General features: G+C 43.1%; 1 protein-coding gene across 5 annotated transcripts in view; it reads left to right on the top strand.

Annotated features, from left to right (window-relative positions):
- The window catches only part of LOC134354762 (P-selectin-like), a 146,378-nt gene that overhangs the window by 68,094 nt on the left and 54,553 nt on the right, over positions 1–23,731 (top strand). For all 5 annotated transcript variants that reach the window (XM_063063984.1, XM_063063983.1, XM_063063986.1 and 2 more), the window contains exons 5-12: positions 1,833–1,940; positions 2,660–2,851; positions 3,296–3,481; positions 3,563–3,748; positions 5,633–5,818; positions 7,511–7,696; positions 17,944–18,129; positions 22,204–22,389. In XM_063063984.1, the coding sequence (XP_062920054.1) occupies positions 1,833–1,940; positions 2,660–2,851; positions 3,296–3,481; positions 3,563–3,748; positions 5,633–5,818; positions 7,511–7,696; positions 17,944–18,129; positions 22,204–22,389 (1,416 nt within the window). The remainder of the gene's footprint in view (positions 1–1,832; positions 1,941–2,659; positions 2,852–3,295; positions 3,482–3,562; positions 3,749–5,632; positions 5,819–7,510; positions 7,697–17,943; positions 18,130–22,203; positions 22,390–23,731) is intronic.

Here is a 23,731-nt window from a genome sequence, read left to right as displayed (position 1 = left end):
GGCAGATGAAGTAGGTTTGGAAGGGGAAAGAAACAGATAGAGGTCTTTGGAGGTGGAGATAAGGAAACAGATCTGGGTAGAGAGGCAGAAAGCGTGTAGTTTACATGATATTGAGTAATTCAGTGTTCATGTCATTTGGTTTGTAGAGAGCATAGGAGGAATATGAGCTGCTGTTCTTCCAGATTGCCCTTTGGATCATCTTGGCAGTGGGGAAGGCAGAGGACAGACAGCTCAGTGTTGGAAGTGGAATTAAAACTCTCTCCCAAGGAATGGGGCACTGAGGTGGAGCTGACCAAAACTTAGCTTGACACGATGACAGGCTCAGAACTGAAAGAGGTGTGGGCTCAGGAACAGAAAGGCGAGGCTTTCTTTGGGAACAAACCCCTCAGTGTCAGAGAGAGGGAGGCCTGAGCGGATACTAAATACATTGTAGTGGTTAAAGCTGGGGCCAGGCATGGCATTAGAAGAGGGTAACATGATGGGCTTGTGGAGAGGTAGTACTATAGGGAGATAGGGACTTGGAGGAGAGGAGGGAGAGGAAGGGTGGGGTGGTGTTTGGTTTTGCAGGGTGGGATATGATACCAGTGATTTGTGGAGGTGGGGTGTAGCATGATCAGTAGCAGGGGAAGACCATCAGGAGCCTCATGTGATGGTTGGGGAGCAGTGAGTCCCAGGTACAGAGTTGGGGGCACTCTATTTAGTCAGTGTGCTGCCCACCCTGTTACATGAGGGTCAATCTTGGGGGATCCATTTAAAGTTGTTTAAAATTGATTATCTGACAGTGTTCTGATATTAATCCATTTCTCTAATTTATGCCCTTTCAAATGCCAATCAAGCAGATTTTAAATGAGTATTAACAATTTAAAATATATATCCAGGCCACAACAATGCTGAACTGGCTCATTAGGATGTGCTAAAGAGGAACTTGAAGTGATCTAATAGACATCATATTTATAATTTGAAATAAGTGGAATGTGTAAGGTAAAAGCAAAAAAAAAAGACTTGTGAATAATCAATATGCAAGACAGGAAAAAGCAAATTTTATACAATGTTCTTCCTTAGACACAGTGGAGTGGCCACTTTATTAGTTACATCTGTACATCTGCTTGTTAATGTACATAGCTGATTAGCCAATCAAACGGCAGCAACTCAATGCATAAAAGCATGCCAACATGGTCACGAGGTTCAGACTAAACATCAGAATGGAGAAGAAATGTGATCTAAATGACCATGACCATAGGATGATTGTTGTTGCCAGTTAGGGTGGTTTGAGTATCACAGAAATTGCTGCTCGCGTGGGATCTTCACGCACAACCATCTGTAGAGTTTACAGAAAACGGTGCAAATAAACAAAAGGAAAAAAATCCAAGGAGCAATGATTCTGTGGGCAAAAACGCCCTGTTAATGAGAGAGGTAAGCGAACAATGGCCAGACTGGTTCAATTCAAGCTGCCAGGTCAGTGACATGAACTCAAATAACCATTGCACTACAACAGTGGTGTGCAGAAGAGCATGTCTGAAGGCACAACACATCATGTAGTTTAGTAGCTACAGGAGTCTTCTAATGAAGTGGCCACTGAATATACTTCATGTTCTTCATTCAAAAAACGATCAATATGTGAAATTATATCTCAGGTAGAACGGTCGAGTATCTGAGGTCCCAATGAAATGACATAATGTGAGAATTTGGGGTCATCCTGGACAGATAAAACAACAGTGGCCAAACGTATCTTTGGAATCAAACTGGCAATCTTGTGACAGCTGAGGACAAGTATTGATCAGCCTTTAATATTGTTTCTTTGCACAAAGTAAATATGCTATATCTTTTCACAGCTTCATGCGCTCCAGACAGTTGCAATGGCCATGGTGAATGTGTGGAAACAATTGGTTCATTTAAGTGTGTTTGCTATGAGGGATTCTATGGAAAACTATGCCAAGATGGTGAGCTCTTAATACAACTCAATATTGCTTGAAAATAATCTGGTTTATTAGTGCTCTTTAGGGAAGGAAACCTGGTAGGAAATGGAAAATATAAAAAGAATGTTTTTTTTGGGAATCTGAAATAAAGCAAGCTGTGGACTCAGCAGGTTAGGCAGATTCTGTCGAGAGAAGAAAAAGGAGCTAATGGTTCAGGTGTGGTGAAAGATTTCTTTAGAACTGCCAGTGTGAGTGATATGACACTCCAGAACGTGGTACAGCCAATCAGCTGCACTGAAGATCCTAGGCTTACCATTGTTTGGTTTGAACCTGGTAAACCATAATACCACTGTGGGCTTCCCTTTGCCACACTGGCATTTTGAAAATTCCCAAAGGTGAGAGAATAATAAACTTAGCAGGTCAGGGTGCCTACCTAATGATGCAGTGTTTGAATGGTGACTGACAATGCCTTTTATACAACTCCTCCAACTTTTTTTTTGGTTTATTACTCTTTGACACATTTTGGGGATGACGTTGTTGCTTTTGTGATATTTTAACTTTGTAATAATTTCATGTATAAATAAGAATTTTACAAAAACTTCAGATGCTCGATGTAAAATGAATTTTGGAAAAATACAGTCAAAATCAGCAGAAGTGCTTCATATTTGGGTTATAAGAGTCTTGAGAATGAAACACCCAAACTTTCTTAAATTATATCGGCGTTACTTTTTTTTTATATAAAGTTCTTAAGTGCCTCAGACTGGAGACTCATGACCACGGCATTATGAACTGTTCTGATCCTTACGGAACTTTCAGCTACAACTCAACTTGTGACTTTAGTTGTGTTGAAGGATTTTCAATACAAGAAGACAAGGAAAAGAGGCTGCGATGTACTGCTTCTGCAAACTGGGCTGCACCTGTACCCAAGTGCGAAGGTATAATCCATGTTTATATTCTCAATTTCCATTCACTGGAAGCTTTCTGAGTGAGACACCTAATACTTTTACACTCAACAAAATGCAAGTGGGCACCCGATTCCCTAACCAAGAAATACCGAATAACATTGTGAACTGCTACTTCAGGTCCTGGAGCTATTCCAGAAAAACTTGGGACTGCTGGAAGTGGTATTACCAAATCATTATTCATTAATTATACTCTATTTGTGAACTTTACCTAAAATCTTTCTTAATAAAGCCTCACTTCAATTCTTATTGCCTTCATAATAGGCTCACTTGCCCAGGTTGGGAAGCACTACACTGGAGAGTAAAATGACCATGATTTCCTTTTTATTGTAAAAAGAACTCAAAATTAAAGCTGATAATGATAAGTAATTGTTGAATTTTGTACAAACAGCTTTTTTATTTGCTCATATTGTTCAGCTAACAGGTGCAGAGGGGTGGAGGTTTCCAGAAAGGATGTCATGAACTGCTCTGATCCATTTGGAAAATTCCGCTACAATTCAACCTGTACTTTTGGCTGCAGAGAAGGATATGTGGTGAATGGAGCAGAGAGAATCCAGTGTTTAGCTTCTGGTCAATGGACAGAGCAACCACCCAGATGCAAAGGCATGTTTCTATTTTAAGATAGTGGCATACCATTTTTCAATGAAACAACTTCCTTATTGGTTTTCGCTTAATTCCTTTCAGTTCAACAATGTGAAACTTTGGCAACTCCAGAGCATGGCACGATGAATTGCATTGATCCTTTTCAAGATTTTGGATACAACTCAACATGTGATTTCAACTGCTCTGAAGGATTTTTGTTAAATGGACTAAGCAGGCTCCAGTGTAAAATTTCTGGGCAATGGTCAGCCCAAACACCAACATGTGAAGGTACTGTGTAGATAAATTGACAGTTTTATTCACATTTGTTTGCAGTTTTCAGAAAAAAATGATGGATAACTGTGGGGGTGGGGGGGGGGAACTACAAAAGACAGGCATCTCTTTGAAGGGACTGTATAAATGCTGGAAGCCTAGAACAAAAAGGTCAAATGGGTGTGGTAAAAATTTCAAGGCATGTCTATAGCCATCTGCCCATGTCCATTTTTTCAATCTTTCCTCACTGTGCATCCATTCAAACAGCATGCTTGTATGCTTGGTTTTGCATGTTATTTGGCTGGAGACAGGATTAGGTTGTGTGAACTTCGAAGTCTATCTCTGCTTTTCACATCTACATTTTCCTGCAGATCTACATCCACCACTTTGATGTGGTGATCAGGCTGCCTGACATTAAACCAAAATATGCACGAATGTTCTCAATTGAAAATCCTCAAACCATTTCCTTTTTGGCTGATTAATATCAGTATATTAATATCACCTTTCTAAAATTCAACCAATTTTCCTTGTTATGTTTTGCAACTCCAAAATGTAAAAACTAATTGAATAAAAACAACTCAGGGAGAGCAGGAGAATATGTAAACTTTATTTTTACTTTTAGCGAGCCACGCACTTAAGACGTGAAGTAAAGATGTATACCTTTACATAGAAACCTAAAATTAATTATTTAAACAAAGAATGTTTAATCAAACAATATATTTACAATATTACTCAAGTATTTCTGAATATAAAGTACAAAACACTCCTCTGTGGTAATGTAGTTTATTTATAAACGCAAGAGATTCTGCAGATGTTGGAATTCTTGAGCAGCACACAGAAAATGCTGGAGGAACTCAGCAAGTAAGGCAGCAGTTATGGAGGGGGGTAAAATGTCAACACTTAATCACTACCACAGAGCACATCTTTCCTTCCCCACCAACCCCCCTCCCAACTCTCCACTTTCTGCTTTGTTTATGACTCTCGTGTTCACACATCCCTCCTCACTGATCTGGCACTTTCCCCTGAAACTGTGACAAATGCTACAGCTTCCCCTACACCTCCTCCCTCCTCCCTCACCATCATTCAGGACCCCAAACAGTCCATCCAGGTGAGTGAACACTTCCCCTGCAGCCTGTTGGGGTCATTTACTGAATCCAGTGCTCCCAGCGTGGACTCCTCTACATCGGTGAAATCCAATGGGGATTGGGGGACCACTTTTACAAGCGCCTGCTCTCCATCCACCACCCATTTCAATTGGACTTCTCATTTCCATTCCAATATGTCGGTCCATGCTTCCACTACTGCCACAAATGCAGGTTAGAGGAGTAAAACCACATATTCCATCTGGGTATCCTTCAACCCGATGGCATGAAAATAGCTTCTAGTAATTCCTCCTCCCTCTTCCTACTCTCTCTTTTTTCTGGTTCCTCTCTCACCCTTCTCCTCACCTGCTTATCACCTTCCTCTTCCTGTCCTCCTTTCCTTTTTTCCATGGTTCACTCTCCTCTTCTATCAGATTCCTTCTTTTTCAGCCCTTTACCTTTTCTACATCACCTCCCAGTTTCTTACTTCACCCACCTGCCTACTCATCTCCTGCTAGTTTGTACTCTTTTCCCTGCCCGCACTTTTTAAAATTCCTGGCTTCTGCTCCCTTCCTTTCCAGTCTTGCAGAAAGGTCTCAGCCTATAACATTGATAGTTTGTTCCCCTTCATAGATGCTGCCTGATTTGCTGACTTCCTCCAATATTTTGTCTGTGTTGCTGTTTAATCATGACCTCTGACCTCACAAACATACACAGATTCAACTAAATTGCATTCCTTGTTTTTACATACAATCTAAGCTTAAGAAAAATGATTGACATGTGTAACACAAAATAACCTCTCAGTCCTTCTTCATTGCAGCGGTGAAATGCAATGAACTGAAGGGCCTTCCTAATCTCTCCATGAATTGCTCAGACCCCTTTGGAAGTTTCAGTTATGGCTCAGTATGTGACTTTCTCTGTGAGGATGGATTTACCTTACAGGGGTCAGACAGACTGAAGTGTGAAGTTTCTGGGCAGTGGACGTCAGAGATACCCGTCTGTAAAGGTATGCTAAGTAACTGAATGTTTCTACTCTACTATCACATTTGTTAGTTGTTAATGATATTGAACTGTACTTTATATTGGTCTCCTTTAGCTTTCTGTGTTTTCTTTCTATTGCTGATTGGCGGCTGGGCAATATATTACTTTTTGTGCGAGGAGTTGGGGTCTAATGTTCTTGTTGGGTAGGGTGTTTGCTGTTATGGTCACTTTTTTTTTGTGAGGGAAGGGGTTGGGGGTTTGGGGTTTTTGATGTTCCAGCTGTCACTTTCCAAGTGGGCGATCTGTTAGTTTTTGGTGCGAGGGAGGGGGTGGGGGAGGGAGTTGACATCTTTTCTTTCAACAGCTCCCATGGTTTATCTGTATTTCATGGCTTTCTGGGGAAGATGAATATCAGAGTTATATTGTATATGCATACTTTGACAATTAAAATGAACCTTTGAACATGATCATGGAAATTGTCTTTACCTGAAAGTTTTGCTGCAAGAAATTGGAGAGGAAATTACAGAAGATAATGTAGGATATTGACAGCGTGGTTGACAGCCCACCCCTGTATTTCTAATGACTAGTACCGCTTATTGTTCCGGTGATAAAATGCTTTTGCGGGATTATGGTAGGAAGTTCAAGTTCATTTATTGTTTCATTTTTGCTTGGGTTATACATTTATTCACTTGTTTATTTGTGGGTCACCATGACTGTAACTGGGGTGTGTGATGGTCACCTCTCCTGTCTGTATGTGACTGAGAGAGTTCTCTACCCAGGTTATGGTGCCCAGTCTGTTTTTTGTGTTTATCGCAATAAACGACTGAGTTTAACAAGCTTCATCGTCTGTCATTATGGACCAAATGCTCACCACAATATTTTTTAAAAAAAACCAGCCTTCCAAGTTCTTTAATTTAGTTCTAATGGACCATGTACCTTTAAAAGTGAAAGCAGAATCTCTATTTAAAAACTATTCAGAAATTGTATTTTCATATAACACTTTGTCAAATTATAAATTCACTAGATTTTAAAGTCTTCAAGCTTTAAAATGACATGCTTTGGTGAATGATGCTTTGGTCAAATATGTCAATAATTCATTTTTATCTTTGCTCCAAACAGATTTTGAGAGGTCAAATATTTTGATCAATTCCTGTAAATTAGTTAGGATTTGTCTCCAAAAATGCTTTTCCATTAGGCCCCCCTATCTCCTGGGATATGGTTCTATTGTGAGGCTAGCCCTCTGATATCACCACCTACGTCCTGAACAGACACAAAAATGGCAACCCTATCCTCCCTGTTCTGTCCATAGAAGCTGTTCTCAACATATGCTTTTAAATAGTAAATCAGAATGGGAATCATAGCTGATTTTATTTCTGTTTAGTTTAGAATTACTGACAACAATTGTAATAGTTCAAATGACACTGAGCTAGGATTAAAGGATTAACTCATCACAGAGTATACTTTATACTTTATTGTCGCCAAACAATTGATACCAGGAACGTACAATCATCACAGCGATATTTGATTCTGCGCTTCCCACCCCCTGGAATTCAACCAAAAATCATTCCAGTCAATGTTGCTCAGTTAGTTTGATTAATTTAAAAATCAATGCCCTTTTATCACTGATTTAAATCATAAGCCATTTTGATGATAATGCTGGTTAAAAATGTTGATGGACTACACTTAAATGTTTTACAAGTGTGATTTCATGTTTTAGCTGTTCAATGTACACCACTGAAAATTCCTGAGCGAGGTAACATGGACTGCAAAAATATATATGGAGATTTCAGTTACAACTCGACATGTGTGTTCAGCTGCATTGAAGGGTTTGCAGTAAATGGATCTAACAATCTTCAGTGTGAAGCCTCTCGTCAGTGGACAGCAGAAGTCCCCACTTGTGAAGGTATCAAAGTATGAAGTCATTGATTTATGAAACATGAGGACAGTATTTCCTAGACCATAAGATATAGGAGCAGAATTAGGTCATTTGGACTATCTAGTCTGCTCTGCCATTTCAACATGCCTGATCCAATTTTCTTCTCAGCCCCAATCTCCTGCTTTCTCCCTATATTTCCTCATGCCCTGACCAATCAAGTATCTATCAACTTCTGTCTTAAATATGCATAAAAACTTGGCTTCCAGAGCTGCCTGTCGCAAAGAATTCTACAGATTCACCACTCTCTGGCTAAAGAAATTTCTCCTCATCTGTTCTAAAAGGATGCCCCTCTATTTTGAGACTGTCTTCTGGTCATAGACTCTCCCACCATAGGAAACATCTTCTCAACATCGACTCTATCAAGGCCTTTCACCATTCAATAGGTTTCAATGAGGTCACCTCTCATTCTTCTGAATTCTAGTGAATACAGGCCCAGAGTCATCAAATGCTCTTCATATAAAAAGCCATTCAATCTGAAATCATTTTTGTGAACCTTTTTTTGAATCCTCTCCAGTTTCAGCACATTTTCTAAGATAAGGGGCCCAAACCTGTTCACAGTGATCACTGTGACCATGAAAAGTACTAGATAATCCAAGTTCCTTTTTAAATATACTGGGTGTTCAAAAATAATATATTTAAAGCTACTGTTTTCACATTTTCTCTTCAGTTGTACATTAATAGTGTTTCTTAATCTGCTACCAGAAATAAATTGTAGAGTGAATAAGTATTAGTTAATCAGAAACAAAACATGCATGCAGTTATAAATCTGATAGTGATTGACTCAGAAGCAGGAACTGTCAGGCCTGCACAGGTAGGCGCCTCCCAATCTCCACCCAGCTAATAGGAACTGCCTGCCACTCGTTTCCAACTCATCACCTGCAGCCTATTTAAACCCAGCTCTCATCCACAGCACTTGTTCACTTTTTGAACCAGCCAGCCTCAACTAGCTGCTCCTAGCCTCCTTCTCTTTTACTTTCTTCTAAAGTCACTGATTATTGTGCAAGCAGCTATTGGTCAGCTGCATATTTTCTCAAGAGGTCATTCATAATGTGTTAGGAATATAGATATTTCTCCCCATCCTATTACTGCTATCTTTGGATTACCTAAAATTTCCAGTAATCTTTCCCCTTCAGCCCGTAGAATGATTGCATTTCTTACTTTAATGGTGAAAAGATGCATTTTACAACATTGGAAGGAGATTAATGCCCCAACTACATTCTTTTGGTTTTCTCAGACGATATTATGTTTAAATTTGGAGAAAATCAGAAGTAATCTTTATGATACTTCAGTTAAATTTGAACAGACTTGGAGATCTTTTATTCAACATTTTCATTTAATGTAATTTTTTTTTCTCTTTGCCCATATTTACATTCCCTTCTTGCTTTTTTAACTGTTTTTAATGGAGGTCGGGTTTGAGGATGTGATTGTTTTAAGTTGTTTAAGTCTACTTGATACCTAGTTAGCCCATTGCTTTGCTTTGCTTTTTAGATTAGTTGCACGGTGGGTTTTTTTTGGGGGGGGGTTTGGGGTTTTTTCTTCTCTTTATTGATATGTATGGAAAATTAGTATACTATTATATTACCTTGTTATTTTATATCTAAACTGCATTGTTTGTACTAACTTTTTTGTGTATCAATATCTCTTGCAAATTTATATTGCAACAGTGTATTAGTGTCTACATGGTTTACCTTTTGTGCACTAATTTAATAAAAAGATTTAAAAAGAAAGGAGTCCATAAAGCTGATAAGCTGCCTCAGTTGTTACTTCAGAGCATTATATGTATTATAATTCCTCTATAGCAATGGATTTTGTTTTTCCTCTATATGCTCACCAATTCAAGCATTGTGAGGCTAATTCACATCATGGACTTCATGATCAGAAAACATTTTGTATAAACTCACTAAATTATATGATGGCTACTGACCAATACCTTTATAGTTGATATGAAGGTTCCTGTCAGAAAACTTAAATGAGTCTAGGCCCAAAGGAAGAGCAACAGCAATAAGCCACAAGGGGCCACAAGACAATATCAAATGCCGGTTCAATGAGTGAACAAGGACTGTGGATGAGAGCTGGGTTTAAATAGGCTGCAGGTGATGAGATGGAAACATGTGGGAGGTGACTCCTGTTAGCTGGGTGGAGACTGGGAGCTACCTGCCAATGCAGGCCTGACAGGATTGCCTCTCATACAGCTGGCACCTGACAGACCATGGTGTGCCTGATCAATCTGGTGGAATTCCTCTGAGTATTGGATCCAAGATGAAACTAGATGTCACCCAAGATCTCTCCTCTGGGCTGTACCCTTTCCAATTGACCAGGTACTGTAAACCCCATCCTTGATGAAGTGAATCTATCAACCAGTGAACCATGTATGTTGGACCACCTTCCACCATCCGAGGTCCTGGAGGTACGGGCTCAGGTAGGTTGAGTGATCCATGGACAACGGGCTTGAGGCAAGACACAAGGAAGGTACATTGTGAACCTGAGGGATGGTGGCAAATGGAGATGGCAGATAACAGGATTGATGCAATGGGAAATTTTGAAGGGAATATGGGTAATCATGAACCAGAGCAGGAGCCAGTGAATGGCAGGGGTGGGAGGGGGGGGTAGGGGCGGCTTCAATCTTGGGTGGATGGCAAGGCGTGACCCCCAGGTCAGAGTAGTCTGGCTGGATGTCACCAACAGTTGGCCTGGATGAGTCAGCAGTACAAGTTGGAGAAGCCCAAGGAACACTTTGAGGGGGCATGGTTGGGACCATTCAATGATGGCGTACACTTTCCCTGGGTCTACGCCTTGGGGTGAAAGAATCTACTCCAGGAAGGAAATGACCGGGGTGTGGACTGTTATCCTTTTAACTTGCAGTACTGTTGGTTTTCGAGAAGGTGCTGAAGGACTGAACGGACGTGACAGACGTGGTCTCGGGGGCCCTTGGAGAAAATGAGGATATTGTTGTGGTAGACAGCCACATACCTGTGTAGCATGCCTTGGATCTTGATAATGAAGGTTTGAAAAATGGCTAGACTGTTGGAAAGTCCAAAAAGCAAGTATTCATAATAGCCAGTGGGTGCTGTATCCAGTTCGTCCATCGTCGTCGATGAAGACCTCGACACCATTAGTCACTTTGAGACTGGATGCGGTGTGTCTGAAGATGAACTGGTCAGGCCAATTCGGGTAAGGAATGTCCTGGCAGATGTCGGGCAGACATGTGTAGGCACTGCAGTTGTTGTGCTGGTGGCTCTGGACTTGCGCAGCTCGCGCTTATGTTGTGTTTCAGCAATGCGCCTTGCTTCGTAAGCTTGACAGCCCTTGTGGATGAGGCTGCGCCGGGTAGGGCGGTTTTGTGCCAGCGTTTCCCAGGAGGTTGTGTCTACGTCAAGCGACTTCAGGGAGGCCTTTAGTGTGTTTGTAACATTTCTTCTGCCCTCCATGCGAGCGTCTTCCAGCAGAGAGTTCCCCAAAACGGAGCTGCTTGGGTATGCGCTCGTCCGGCATGCGGATGACATGACCTGCCCAGCTGGTCTGTGCTCTCATCAGCAGTGTGTGGACTGATGGTAGACTTGCTCTAGAGAGAACTTCAGTGTCTGGTACTTTGTCTTGCCATCTGATGTCTAATATTCTGCAAAGACCAGTCATGTGGAAATGGTTGCGCTGTCTTGCATGCCGTCGATACACAGTCCACATTTCACAGGCATACAGGAGGGTAGTGAGTACCACGGCTCTGTAGACCTTCAGTTTTGTTGTTGGACTGATTCCTCGACCTTCCCATACAGTGGAGCGCAGTCTACCGATAGCACAACTTGCCTTTGCTATTCTGCAGTTAACTTCTGTATCAATAGTCACTGCGCGTGAGAGGGTGCTGCCAAGGTAAGTAAACTGGTCCACTGCCTGTAGTTCTGATTGTGATTTTCGGTTCTGTGTACTGTGCATGAGGGGCAGGCTGGTGCATGACTTCGGTCTTCTTGATGTTGATGGTGAGTCCAAAGTTGTCACAAGCCGCGGAGAGTTTGTCCATATTGACTTGTATCTCTTGCTCTGAGCCAGCATACAGGGCGCAGTCATCGGCAAAGAGGAAGTCTCTCAGAACAGTCTCCTTCACTTTGGTAACAGAACAGTCTCCTTCACTTTGGGAATAGCTTGAAGTCTCCTCAGGTTGAAGGGCTTCCCATCCACTCCGTACTTGAGGCTGATTCCAGCATCACTGTCCTGGAAGGCATCATTCAACATGGCAGAAAACATCATGCTGAACAGTGTGGGTGCGAGCTCACAGCCCTGTTTGATGCCATTGGAGACTGGGTATGCCTCAGAGGATTCTCCGCCGCCCAGCACTCTGGCCATCATAGAACTGACTTACCATCTGAATGAATTTGGCGGGGCAGCCGAACTTTGACATGATCCTCTACGGGCCTTGTCGGCAGACAGTGTCGAAGGCTTTCGTGAGGTCAACAAAAGTTGCGTAGAGTTCGCGATTCTGCTCCTGACACTTCTCCTGAAGTTGGCGCGTGATCAAAAGTCATGTCAATAATCCCACGACCTTTGTGAAAGCCACACTGTGACTCTGGCAGCAGGCCCAGCTCCAGATGAGTGACCAGACAATTTAACAGGACTCATGCAAGGGTTTTTCCTGCGATGGAGAGCAGCGAGATTCCTCAGTGGTTGTCACATACTTGTCGATTGCCCTTCCTCTTGTAGAGGTGTACAATGGATGCATCTTTAAGTTCCTGAGGAATGGATCTTTGCTTCCAAAAAGACTGGAACAACTCGGTGAGCTTCTCTAAGTATGGGACCACCGGCTTTGTAGATTTCTACTGGTATGGCGTCTGCCCCTGGGGCTTTGCCACTGGATAGTTGGGTGACAGCTTTTGTGACTTCAGCTACTACCGGTGGGTCATCCATGGCGCTGTTGATGTCGACCTGGAGAATCCTGTCTATCGCCTCATCGTTAATAGATGAAGGTCGGTTGAGGACGGCTTCAAAGTGTTCAGCCCATCTCTGTAGGATCTGAGCTTCTCTGTAATGAGTGTTGTACCATCTATATTCAGGAGGGGGGAGCTCCCGAGAGACTGAGGTCCGTAGAGAGTGTTGATGGCTTCATAGAATCGTTTCAAGTCATTTCTGCCAGCATATCCCTGTATTTAATCTGCCTTGGTGCTCAGCCAGGTATCTTGCATTTTACGCAGTTTATTCTGGACTGTCCTGCGAGCACTGGTAAAGGCGTTTATCTTGGCAGCTGATGATGGGTCGTTCTGATGGGCACGATGAAGGCGGTGCTTTTCAACAAGTAGAGCCTGTGTCTCCTCATCATTCTCATCGAACCAGTCATGCTGCTTGCGGGTAGAGAGCCCTAGCATCTTCAGTGCTGATGAATGGACAGCATCCCTGAAGCGTTCCCAGTTGCCCACAGCGCTGCCTGCAAGGTGTAGGTCAGCAAGCTTGGTTTCTAAGTCTTCAGCTAGTGCTGAAGCTATGCTGGGTTCTTCAGCCTGGCCACATTAATTCTTTTCATAGCCTTGCTTCCTTGTGGTCGCCTCTTGGGTCTGATGCGGAGCTTCATTTTGGAGACAGAGCCTGTGATCTTCCAGCAGTCAGCACTACACATGGTCTTGGTCAAGCTGATATCCTGCCTGTCTTTTCTCCTAACAATGGCATAGTCGATAAGGTGCCAATGCTTAGAGTGGGGGTGCATCCAGGAGGACTTCTTATGGGTAGGTAGGCAGAAAGTTATGTTGGTGATGAGGAGGTCGTGTGCTGTACAGATCTTCAGTAAGAGTAGACCGTTACTGTTATATTTGCCCACTCCATGACTCCCAATGACTCCCTGCCAGGCTGCAGAGTCGCACCCTACTCTTGCATTGAAGTCGCAGAGCAAGATCAGCTTGTCGGTGCTGCTCACTGCTGATAGTAGGGCGTCTAGCTCTTCATGGAACCTGTCTTTCGTCTCATCCGGGTTAGTCATTGTGGGGGCATAGTCGCTGATCAGGGTGGCTTGACTTCTGTTCTGTAGCGGAAGCTGTAGTGTCATGAGCCGGTCGTTCACACCCTTGGAGAGACTGGCAAATTTCCGAACAAGGTGACTCCTGACGGCGAATCCAACTCCAGCATCATGACGCTCATCGCTGGAAGTGCATTCATCTCCAGTTTCAGTCAGCTGACCTTCGTTGGCAAGACGAGACTCACTCAGGGCTGCAATGTCAACGTTGTATCTTGCAAGCTCTCTGGCAACTAAGGCTGTTCTTCTCTCCCGTCTGTTTGCTGTGGGGTGTCCAATAGTGTGCGCACCTTCCAAGTGCCTGTGGTGAGCGGTGTCACTTTGCCTTTTGTTGTGTTTGTTCGACTGCCAAGATAGAATCCCCGCCAGCCGTGGTAAACTGGCCAGGGTGTAATGAGGCAGGCAATGTTCAGGGCACCTTTTCTAGCCCCTTCCTCATTCTACAGAGATGAGCAGTGCATTCCTGAAGAGGGCTGCTCAGTCGCCCAGCTGGACGCCAGGTTTCACTGCTGCTTCAGTCAGCGAAAAGCCACCATTAGACCCGAGCCGCCTATGTGCAGGTCCGTGACTACAGCTTCCAGTGTATCCACACCTGCTGCTTCGTCGCTCCCCTATCGGCACAGGACTTCAAAGGTTGAGGGTGGTGCTGATGATGATGGTGTGGAGACTAGTGCTTGATTTGGATTTAAGTGAGGGAGAGTTGTGCAGCGTCAGCCTCACTCTCTCTTCCCAATTCCCATCTGGATCCACTGGGAAAACAAGGGTCGAGATGGCTGAAGATGGGACTAAGTGCAGTGGATGACCAGGACATCTTCTGTGTCTTGTCGTACTCTTACACGTTCCAACACGCTCGCAGAGACCGCCTTCTTGATCGTTGGACCTTCCATTGGTCTTGTCTGCTCAATCCGCCGGAGTCTGTCATCACATGCTGGGATAGACAACTCCCTATCTCACCGAGGGTTTGAGACCCGTCGGCTACCCTCAGCTGGTTTAGCCGGCTTGTCGAAGCCGTTGCCCGGGGTGTGGCCGCTGTCGCATGCAAACAGCTACGGGGAGTGCCAGGTGGGGACCAAAGGTGGGCAAACCACCCTGAAAAGGACGCAACATGTTCCCCCACCAGAGAAGCTACCCCTCCCTGACACCCCATACACCGCCTTCCACTCATCCCCCCTGGTGGAGGCAGATCAGGTTGTATGAACTCCATTGATCAGTTTGGTGAAGATCTGTACTCTACAAGCGTTTCGAATGCACTATCTATTGAGGGGTGAGGGTAACGGTTCTTAGTGGATTTAGTTAAGTCCTTGGTAGCCAATGCTGGGGTGGAGACCCTCATATTTCTTTTTGACAAAGAATCCTGTACTGGCTGTGAACTGGGATGGTCAAATGAAGCCATGCGGCATTACCTCAGAATGTAGTCATTCATGGTTTGAATCTTGAGGAGAAAGGGAGAACAGACGGCTTTGGGGAAGGAAGGTGCCCAGGAGGAGGTTGATTGTGCAGTTGTGGTCTGTGAGGACCTTTATTGAAGGCATTGGTGTTCCTTGGGAGTTTGGTGAGGTTGAAGGCTTCCTCCATCTCCATGGATTTAACAGAGTGAGGTCAACTGAAGTTGCAGGTAGAATCCTACGCAGTGAGCTAGATGACCAGGCTAGGTGAAGTTCGTGAGAGCAGAGCCGGGGCTAACCCAAGGTGGGAGAAGTGTTGGGTGAGTCAATCAGGAGGAATTGGATGGACTCAGAGCACTCTCTGATGCGCATGTGCACAGGCTGTGGGTGCACTCTGACCATCTCAGACCCCAGGGGCATCTGCCAATGGCCGTGATGCAGAAGGGACAAGAAGTGGGCTTGATAGGGTGTCCAAGCTACACACAGCGTCCGGTCCAGAAAGTTACCTGTGCCCCAGAATCCACCAGAATCTCCTGTTTGTGTAGAGTCCTCGGGGTGTCGGGGAGGGTAAAGAGAGTGAGTTGGGTTATGGTGCTGGAATGAGAAGCTGGATGGAGCTTACCAGATAGAAAGCCCCTCATCTCTATCTGGTGATGTTGTTTTTCCGGGTGCAGTGGGTATTTGATGCACGAGTGATCAGCAGATCTGCAGTAAATACACGTTGTTTCTCTACCAACGCTCATGCTCTTGTGGAGGGAGGGGGTGGTTAAGAGAGCTCTCCTTAACTGCATGGGATCTGGAGGCATTGATGAAGCGGGTCCTGCAAACTGAAATGGTAGTGGGAACAGAACTGGAATGCTTGCTGGTAATCTAGGTCATTCCATAAGACAGTTGTCAACACAGAGGGCCAGAGTGATGAGGATTTCGAGGTTGGTGGGTGTCTCCTGGGAAGACAGCTTGTCTTTGAAGCAATCGTAGAGGCTGTAATGGTACTGGGCCAGCAGCACTTCTGCATTCCAGCTGCTCTCTGCCCAAGTGTCCTGAATTCCACGGTGTAATCCCACACTGAGCATGAACATTGACAAAGGCAATCTATCCAGTCCACTGCCCCACTTCCATTGTGGATGGGTGAAAACCCAGTGCTCCTCAGCAGAAAATTCTCAGTTATTGCAGCTGGTGGGTTTATTGTCCCATTTAGAAGTGGCCCATTTCAGAGCTTGCCCAGTCAAGAGAGATGATGAAGGCAATCTGGGCTCGGTCCATTACATACCGAGAAGGCTCAAGCTCGAAATAGAAGGTGCATTGGGACGGAAGGCTGCAGCCAACGGGTTGGGGATCTGTCAGAGCATTTGGATACTGGAGTCTGGGCACAGATGGGGGAGGCTGACTGTTGCAGGGTTGCTGTATGGTGACGGAGAGTTGAAAGAGAGTGGTGAGCAGATGGTCAGAGGTTTCCCACTGCTTCTGAATCATGTGGACAGACAAATTCCTTAAGGTGAACATGTTCTGTTGGGATCACTCATCCTGTCAGGGAATGTAGAGGCTTGACCCAAAAGCAGGGCATCGAAGATCAATCAGCGATGGAAGGTCACTTTAATAATAGACCGCAAAAATAACAAGCCACGAGGACCACAACATCAGAGAGAACATATATTAAACACTGCAGGCAACAAGGTTACTGAAGACTCGGAGCAACTAGTTGAGGCTGGCTGGTTTGAAGAGTGAACAAGTGCTGTGGATGAAGCTGGGTTTAAATAGGCTGCAGGTGATGAGTTGGAAACGAGTGGCAGGTGGTTCCTTTTAGCTGGGTGGAGACTGGGAGCTGCTTGCCTGTGCAGGCCTGACAGTTCCTGCCTCTGAATCAGTCACTATCAGATTTATAACTGCATGCATGTTTTGTTTCTGATTAACTAATACTTAGTCACTCTACAATTTATAATCTAGTTGTAGTTGCAGATTAAGAACCACAATTAATGTACAACTGAAGAGAAAATGTGAAAACAATAGCTTTAAATGTATTAGTATTTTTGAACACCCAGTATATAAAACCTTGGATTTGTTTCATACTTTTCATAATCACATGTTTATCAGTCCTGAATGCAGTCACTTAATTGTTTTTGGTCACGTAGGTTCTGTAGAGACGTAATGCTGATCTACGTAAAGGTCCCATGGAAAGCTAAATGATGAATAAGCGACTAAGCAGATAAGAAAGACTACACCTTCCTATACTGAGAATGTCTCAGCCCTTGAATTTGAGACTGTACTCTTCATTGGGGCACCAACCTAAATGGAGGGTTAAAACATGATTCTGCAACACTGTAAAATTTGCTGACAATATAAAAATAGTTGCAACAGACATAAAAGTTGCTGGTGAATGCAGCAAGCCAGGCAGCATCTCTAGGAAAAGGTGCTGCCTGGCCTGCTGTGTTCACCAGCAACTTGTATGTGTGTTGCTTGAATTTCCAGCATCTGCAGAATTCCTGTTGTTTGTTGTTATATAAAAATAGTTTATTGGATTGACTGTCCAATATTTCATCTGGCAGCTCTTTTCCATTATATTGTAATATAGAGTATGTCAAATGGAAGACATGCTAAATAATAACATTTCAAACCAAATTGTGTGTTGAACAGCACTGGCAACGATTTAAATTAAATCAACCTTGTCACTATTTTTGGAAAAAAATAATAAATGTTGCTATCTTTCATAGTATCAATATTTAGAACAAATGGGTCCATTTTTATTTCAGAGACATTGATAATTGCACAAGGTGTTTTAGGATAGAAGTAAAATCTGTAAGATTAAATTTGAATTGTTTCAAAATATCACTAAATCATCATTTCAGTTGCAAAATGCACAGCACTGGAGGATCCTGAGCAAGGGTGGATAAACTGCTCCCATCCCCTTGGGCCTTTCTCTTACCATGCAACATGTGACTTCAAGTGTGAAAGGGGCTTTGTATTAAATGGATCAGAAACCATTCGGTGTGGAGCCTTTGGACAATGGACACCACAAATACCCTCCTGTGAAGGTACCATTCAATTTAATGGTTTATTTATGCCTTTAGAGATTATACAATTGCCTTAAGTATTTCATGCCGTAGAAATAGTCTTGCAATTGGAAGATGCTCTGTTGTTTGTAGGTGGTACTTTGTAATTTAGTTCAATGTTTGATTATTTGATCAGTATGTTTGTAGAGCCACACAGCAATTGGTTTCCAGGAAGTAAATGTATAGGCACATTGAAAGTTGCTCTGTTTACATTGTCAGTGTGAATTAAAATCTTTTGATAAGCACTATTAATTTGGAGTCTCGATGTCAAGGTCCAGTCTGTCACTGTCACTGGTTATTGTGTCAGGGAGTAATTCAAAGTTCAAAGTAAAATTCATTATCAGAGTACATACATGTTACCTCGTACAACCCTGAGATTCTTTTTCCGTGGGCATACATAAGAAGCAATAGAACAGTAACTGTAAACTGTAAACAAACTGTGCTAATGCAGATATAAATAAATAGCAACACATAGCGAGCATGAAATAACAATACAACAGAGTCCATGAATGAGTGCGGCTATCTCCTTTTGTTTGAGGAGCTGATGGTTGAGGGTCAGTCATTGCCCTTGAACCTGGTGGTGTGAGTCCTGAGGCACCTGTACTTTCTACCTGTCAGCAACATTGAGAAAAGAGCATGGTCCGGGTGGAGAGGATCTTTGATAGGTGCTGCTTTTCTACCACGGTGTTTCATGTACAAACTAGATGTGATCCATGGTTGGAAGAGCTTTATCCGTGATATACTGGGCTAAATTCACTACCCTTCAGCTATCAACAGCAGCTATTGTTCAATTATTACAGGACCGTATTTTCAAAATGGCCTGGATTTAGCAGAAGTAGATGCAGATATGAATCTCTGTTTTTGATTAGTGTAATTTCATTATTTTAAACTGTAATTAGAGGATGTTGAGTTAATATAGGTGGCATTTAATCAGCATTAATCATGTTGTTAAATATAAGCAGAACAACAATATTATTAGATTCTTTATTGACATTTATAATATAGAAACTGTAATTGAATTGTTCACCAACTAGTTGACAGAGAAATTATTTGTAGTGGAAGGCTTTAGAAAATTTGAGTACAATGTCATCTGTTCATCCCAAGTAAGCAGCACTTTTCAATGTTTATTTCTTAAATTACTCAATGCATTTTGAAATTTTACTTTTTGGAAAGATTTTGATCTAGTTAATATTGTCGTGGGAATCGTTGGCAAATGTTCACACTGTTGCAGTGTACTTAAACTGCAATACATTCTCCAGGATTATCATCCCTCCCCATAATTCAGTTCATTTGTAAATGTGTATGCAATGATTTCACTGAGTATGCCCAGAAAGAAAGAATCTCTGGGTTGTATGTAGTGACATGAATGTACTCCGATAACAAATTTTACTTTGAACTTTGAATTTGGCAGATCTATTAGTAGTGCTTTGTTAAGTTGATTCTTTACCATCTCAACTATTGAAAGGCCCTGTTAGAATTTTAACACCACACTGATGGTAAAAATCAAGCTATCAATACACCAAAAACAACTTTTGCACTTAATATTTTGCACATTGAGTAACAAAGCAAAAGCAGCAGCAGATTGAATTTGCTGATCTTGATACCTTGCAATTTACCAAGTCAACAATACCCTTACCTTAGCAAGATAGTAATACCTGCAATATAATGTGTCATGTTTTTCCCCAAAGTTTTAATTAAAATGCTCCAAGTCCAGGGGCGGCACTAAGGTGGTGCTAGCTGGGGCTATAGCCCCAGCAGAAATTGCAATAGCCCCACCATAGCACCACCAAGAAATTAACTGCAGCTGCTTTGCTTTCTCTGTATAGTTTTGAATACAGCTTATTTCTCCAGCTGATCTAGTGAAATAGCGCCCCCAATTACCATAGCACCCATGCAGCAATAAAGTTATAAACTCTGTCAGATCCACTCGACACTTCTGCTTATTCGTTCGTTGTCAATGTCTTGCCGTTGCTGTCCTCAGATCAGTTAAGCTGATCTAAGATCACTTAAGGTGGTGATGTCACTCACTCTCACTCACGCGAGAGATTGATAGTATACATCCAGGCGCAGATCCATGGTCTCGCGAGACTAACGGATGCCACACACACACAGTGCTTTTACAAGCCAGCGTGGGCCTGGCACGTGCATTATTTTGGCCAGCGTGAAAAATGGATTGATTTTTGGTCAGAAAACGACCTCATCCAGAGGAATCAGTGGTGTCTCAGCCTGAGCATGTCTTAATTGAAAATGACCTGCAGAAAGAAGTAAGTGGGGATGAGGACAACAGCAGTTCATTGAAGAAGTGTGAGGGCGAAATAGAGGAACAAGAAATGGAGCGGGATTCGGAAGAGAACGTGGATGAAGCTGCTCTTAGTGCGACTGGGAATACTGTTAGTGATGTTAGCCAGCAGCCTGAGGAAGGACCCTGTTGGCTAGCACTGGAAAAAGTACCCTTCGCAACAGTTTGCCAATCAGCAAAGGAGTTTTCGTGGCTGGTTTCACCTGTACTCCTGGCTGGAATACTCGATCACGAAAGATGCTACATTCTGCTTCGCATGCAGGCATTTCCTGTGTGGAGGACATGGGTTCCATTCTGAGTCTACCTCCATTGTCACCGGTTACCGCAACTGGCGGAAAGCTACAACAGCTTTCATAATCCACCATGTAAATGCAGCTCATAAGTTTGCGATGGAGGCGTGGGCCGAATTCAGATTGAGAAAACAAAATGGTTCAAGATTGGGAAATATGCTGATAAAGGACATGCAAAGATTGTCAAAGAAAATCATGAGTATATGAGAGATGTGGTTGAGTCTCTATGCTATACTGCGTGCCAAGGCATTGCCCAGCGAGGACACCGGGAGAATGATGGATCTGGCAATAGGGGAAACTTTGTTGAGTTGCTCAGTGTAATTGGAAAGTTTGATAAGACTGTAGCTAAAAAAAAAATAGAGGACGATCCTGGAAATGCAAAAAACACCCATCACGATATCCAAAATGAAATTATGGGTATTATGGCAGATATGGTCAGATATGGTTGATATGGCTATTAAGCCTACTGACTTCGTTTAGACTTCCAAGCAGTGATTCTGTTGATTTTTGTTTTAAATTCAATAGCTGAATTAATTGAGGTATTGCATGATCAGAGTACGATTTGTCCAACTCCTGGTAAAGCCTTGCATCTGTTGTTTGCCTTATTTGACTTTAATAACGGTGTATCTTCTGGCATTGCTGTGTATGTAATGCGAATAGCAGTGGGTTCGTTTTGTGTCTGTCAGTTGAAAAGCATGCATTTGACACTGATTGCGGGATTGGTGCGTGATTCACGTTGTCCGCTGTTGCTCAGATGCTCTGTTGGTTTGTTGATGCTCCGTGTAGCCCAGGTTGTCTCTGATGCTGTTGGCACTGTAACAGTTCACTTCTATATTAGATCTGTCAATTGCTGTTGCTTGTGAATCAACAGAGGCATTTATAGCAGGCACATAATACTTGAAACTGACTCTTTAACACCTCATGTCTGGCCTTGCGAATACATATTACCATACAGTGCATCCCTCAGCACCATCACTGAATAATTCAGCCACCCCCCCCCCACACCCCTGTAGCACCAGCAAGAAAAAAATCTCTGGCGCCGTCACTGTCCAAGTCTCTAGTCACAAAGTACATGTATACACTATTTTCTCAGGCTGAAACATCTGAGCACCTTCAGTGCTTTGATTTATGGCCAAGAACACTTTGCATAAGCAATTCTGATTAGAACTAGAGTACGAACAGCTATTGAACGTAATAAGAGCATGGGTGATTATTCTAGTGAAAATCCACATCCGATTCCCACGTGATCATAAACCTACCAATTGAAGCCATAAACACACTGGACTGATTATCATCCTCCAGCATTCTGAGGAAAATAAATTCCATCTATTTTCAACCCTTGATATTAAGAAATTTGTCCTTCTGTCACTTCCACAATGTGGCGTGATTTTGAGTGTAGAAATCAAGAAAAGTTAGGTTACATGCATGTTAACAGAATCAATGTGAATACTATCACTAATATTTCAGCCATGAAATGTGATATGCTGAGAAATCCAGACAGAGGATCCCATAACTGCACCCATCCCATCGATCACTACAGTTACAATTCGTCTTGTGACTTCAGCTGTGCAGAAGGGTTCATGTTAGTGGGATCACGCAGACTTGAATGCAGAGATTCTGGACAGTGGACAGCAGAAATACCCACATGTAGAGGTATTGTATTCATCAAAGCAAAGCAAGCTTGTGAAACTTCTTTCAATTTCTATAGCTATAGTTACTTATGCCTGTCCCTTAAAAATAGTATGCCGTGGACTCACAATTGAAACATAGAAACATTGAAAACCTACAGCTAATACAGGCCCTTCGGCCCATAAAGCTATGCCTTAACATGTCCTTACCTTTAGAAATTGCCTAGGGTTACCCATAGCCTTCTATTTTTCTAAGCTCAATGTACCTATCCAGGAGTCTCTTAAAAGACCCTATCGTATCCACCTCCCCTACCGTCGCTGGCAATCCATTCCATGCACTCACCATACTCTGCATATATTTTTAAAACCTGCCCCTGACAGTTCCTCTGTACCTACTTCCAAGCACCTTAAAACTGTGACCTCTCGTGCTAGCCGTTTCAGCCCTGGGAAAAGTCTTTGTCCATCCACATGATCAATGCCTCTCATTATCTTGTACACCTCTATCAGGTCACCTCTCATCCTCCGTCGCTCCAAGGAGAAAAGGCTGAGTCCACTCACCCTATTCTCATAAAGGCATGCTCCCCAATCCAGGCAACATCCTTGTAAATCTCCTCTGCACCCTTTCTATGGTTTCCACATCTTTTCTGTAGTGAGGCAACCAGAACTGAGCACAGTACTCCAAGTGGGATCTGACCAGGGCCCCATATAGCTGCAACATTACCTCTTGGCTCCTAAACTCAATCCTATGATTGATGAAGGCCAATGCATTGTATGCCGCCTTAACCACACGGTCAACCTGTGCAGTAGCTTTGAGTGTCCGATGGACTCAGACCCCAACATCCCACTGATCCTCCACACTGCCAAGAGTCTTACCATTAATACTATATTCTGCCATCATATTTGACCTACCAAAATAAACCACTTCACACTTATCTGGGTTGAACTCCATCTGCCACTTCTCAGCCCAGTTTTGCATTCTATCAATGTCCAGCTGTAACCTCTGACATCCCTCCACACTATCCACAACACCCCCAACCTTTATGTCATCAGCAAATTTACAAACCTGTCCCTCCACTTCCTCATCCAGGTCATTTATGAAAATCACGAAGAGTGTGAGTCACTGACCTCCATGCAGAATATGACCAGTCTACAACCACTCGTTGCCTTCTGTGGGCAAGCCATTTCTGGATCTACAAGGCAATGTTTCCTTGGATCCCATACTTCCTTACTTTCTCAATAAGTCTTTCATGGGGTACCTTATCAAATGCCTTGCTGAAATCCATATACACTACACCTACTGCTCTACCTTCATCAACGTGTTTAGTCACATCCTCAAAAAATTCAGTCAGGCTCGTAAGGCACAACCT

Source organism: Mobula hypostoma, chromosome 12, assembly GCF_963921235.1.
Source record: "Mobula hypostoma chromosome 12, sMobHyp1.1, whole genome shotgun sequence".
Classification (NCBI taxonomy): Eukaryota; Metazoa; Chordata; class Chondrichthyes; order Myliobatiformes; family Myliobatidae; genus Mobula; species Mobula hypostoma.
This window is presented reverse-complemented; position numbering and strand designations above follow the sequence as displayed.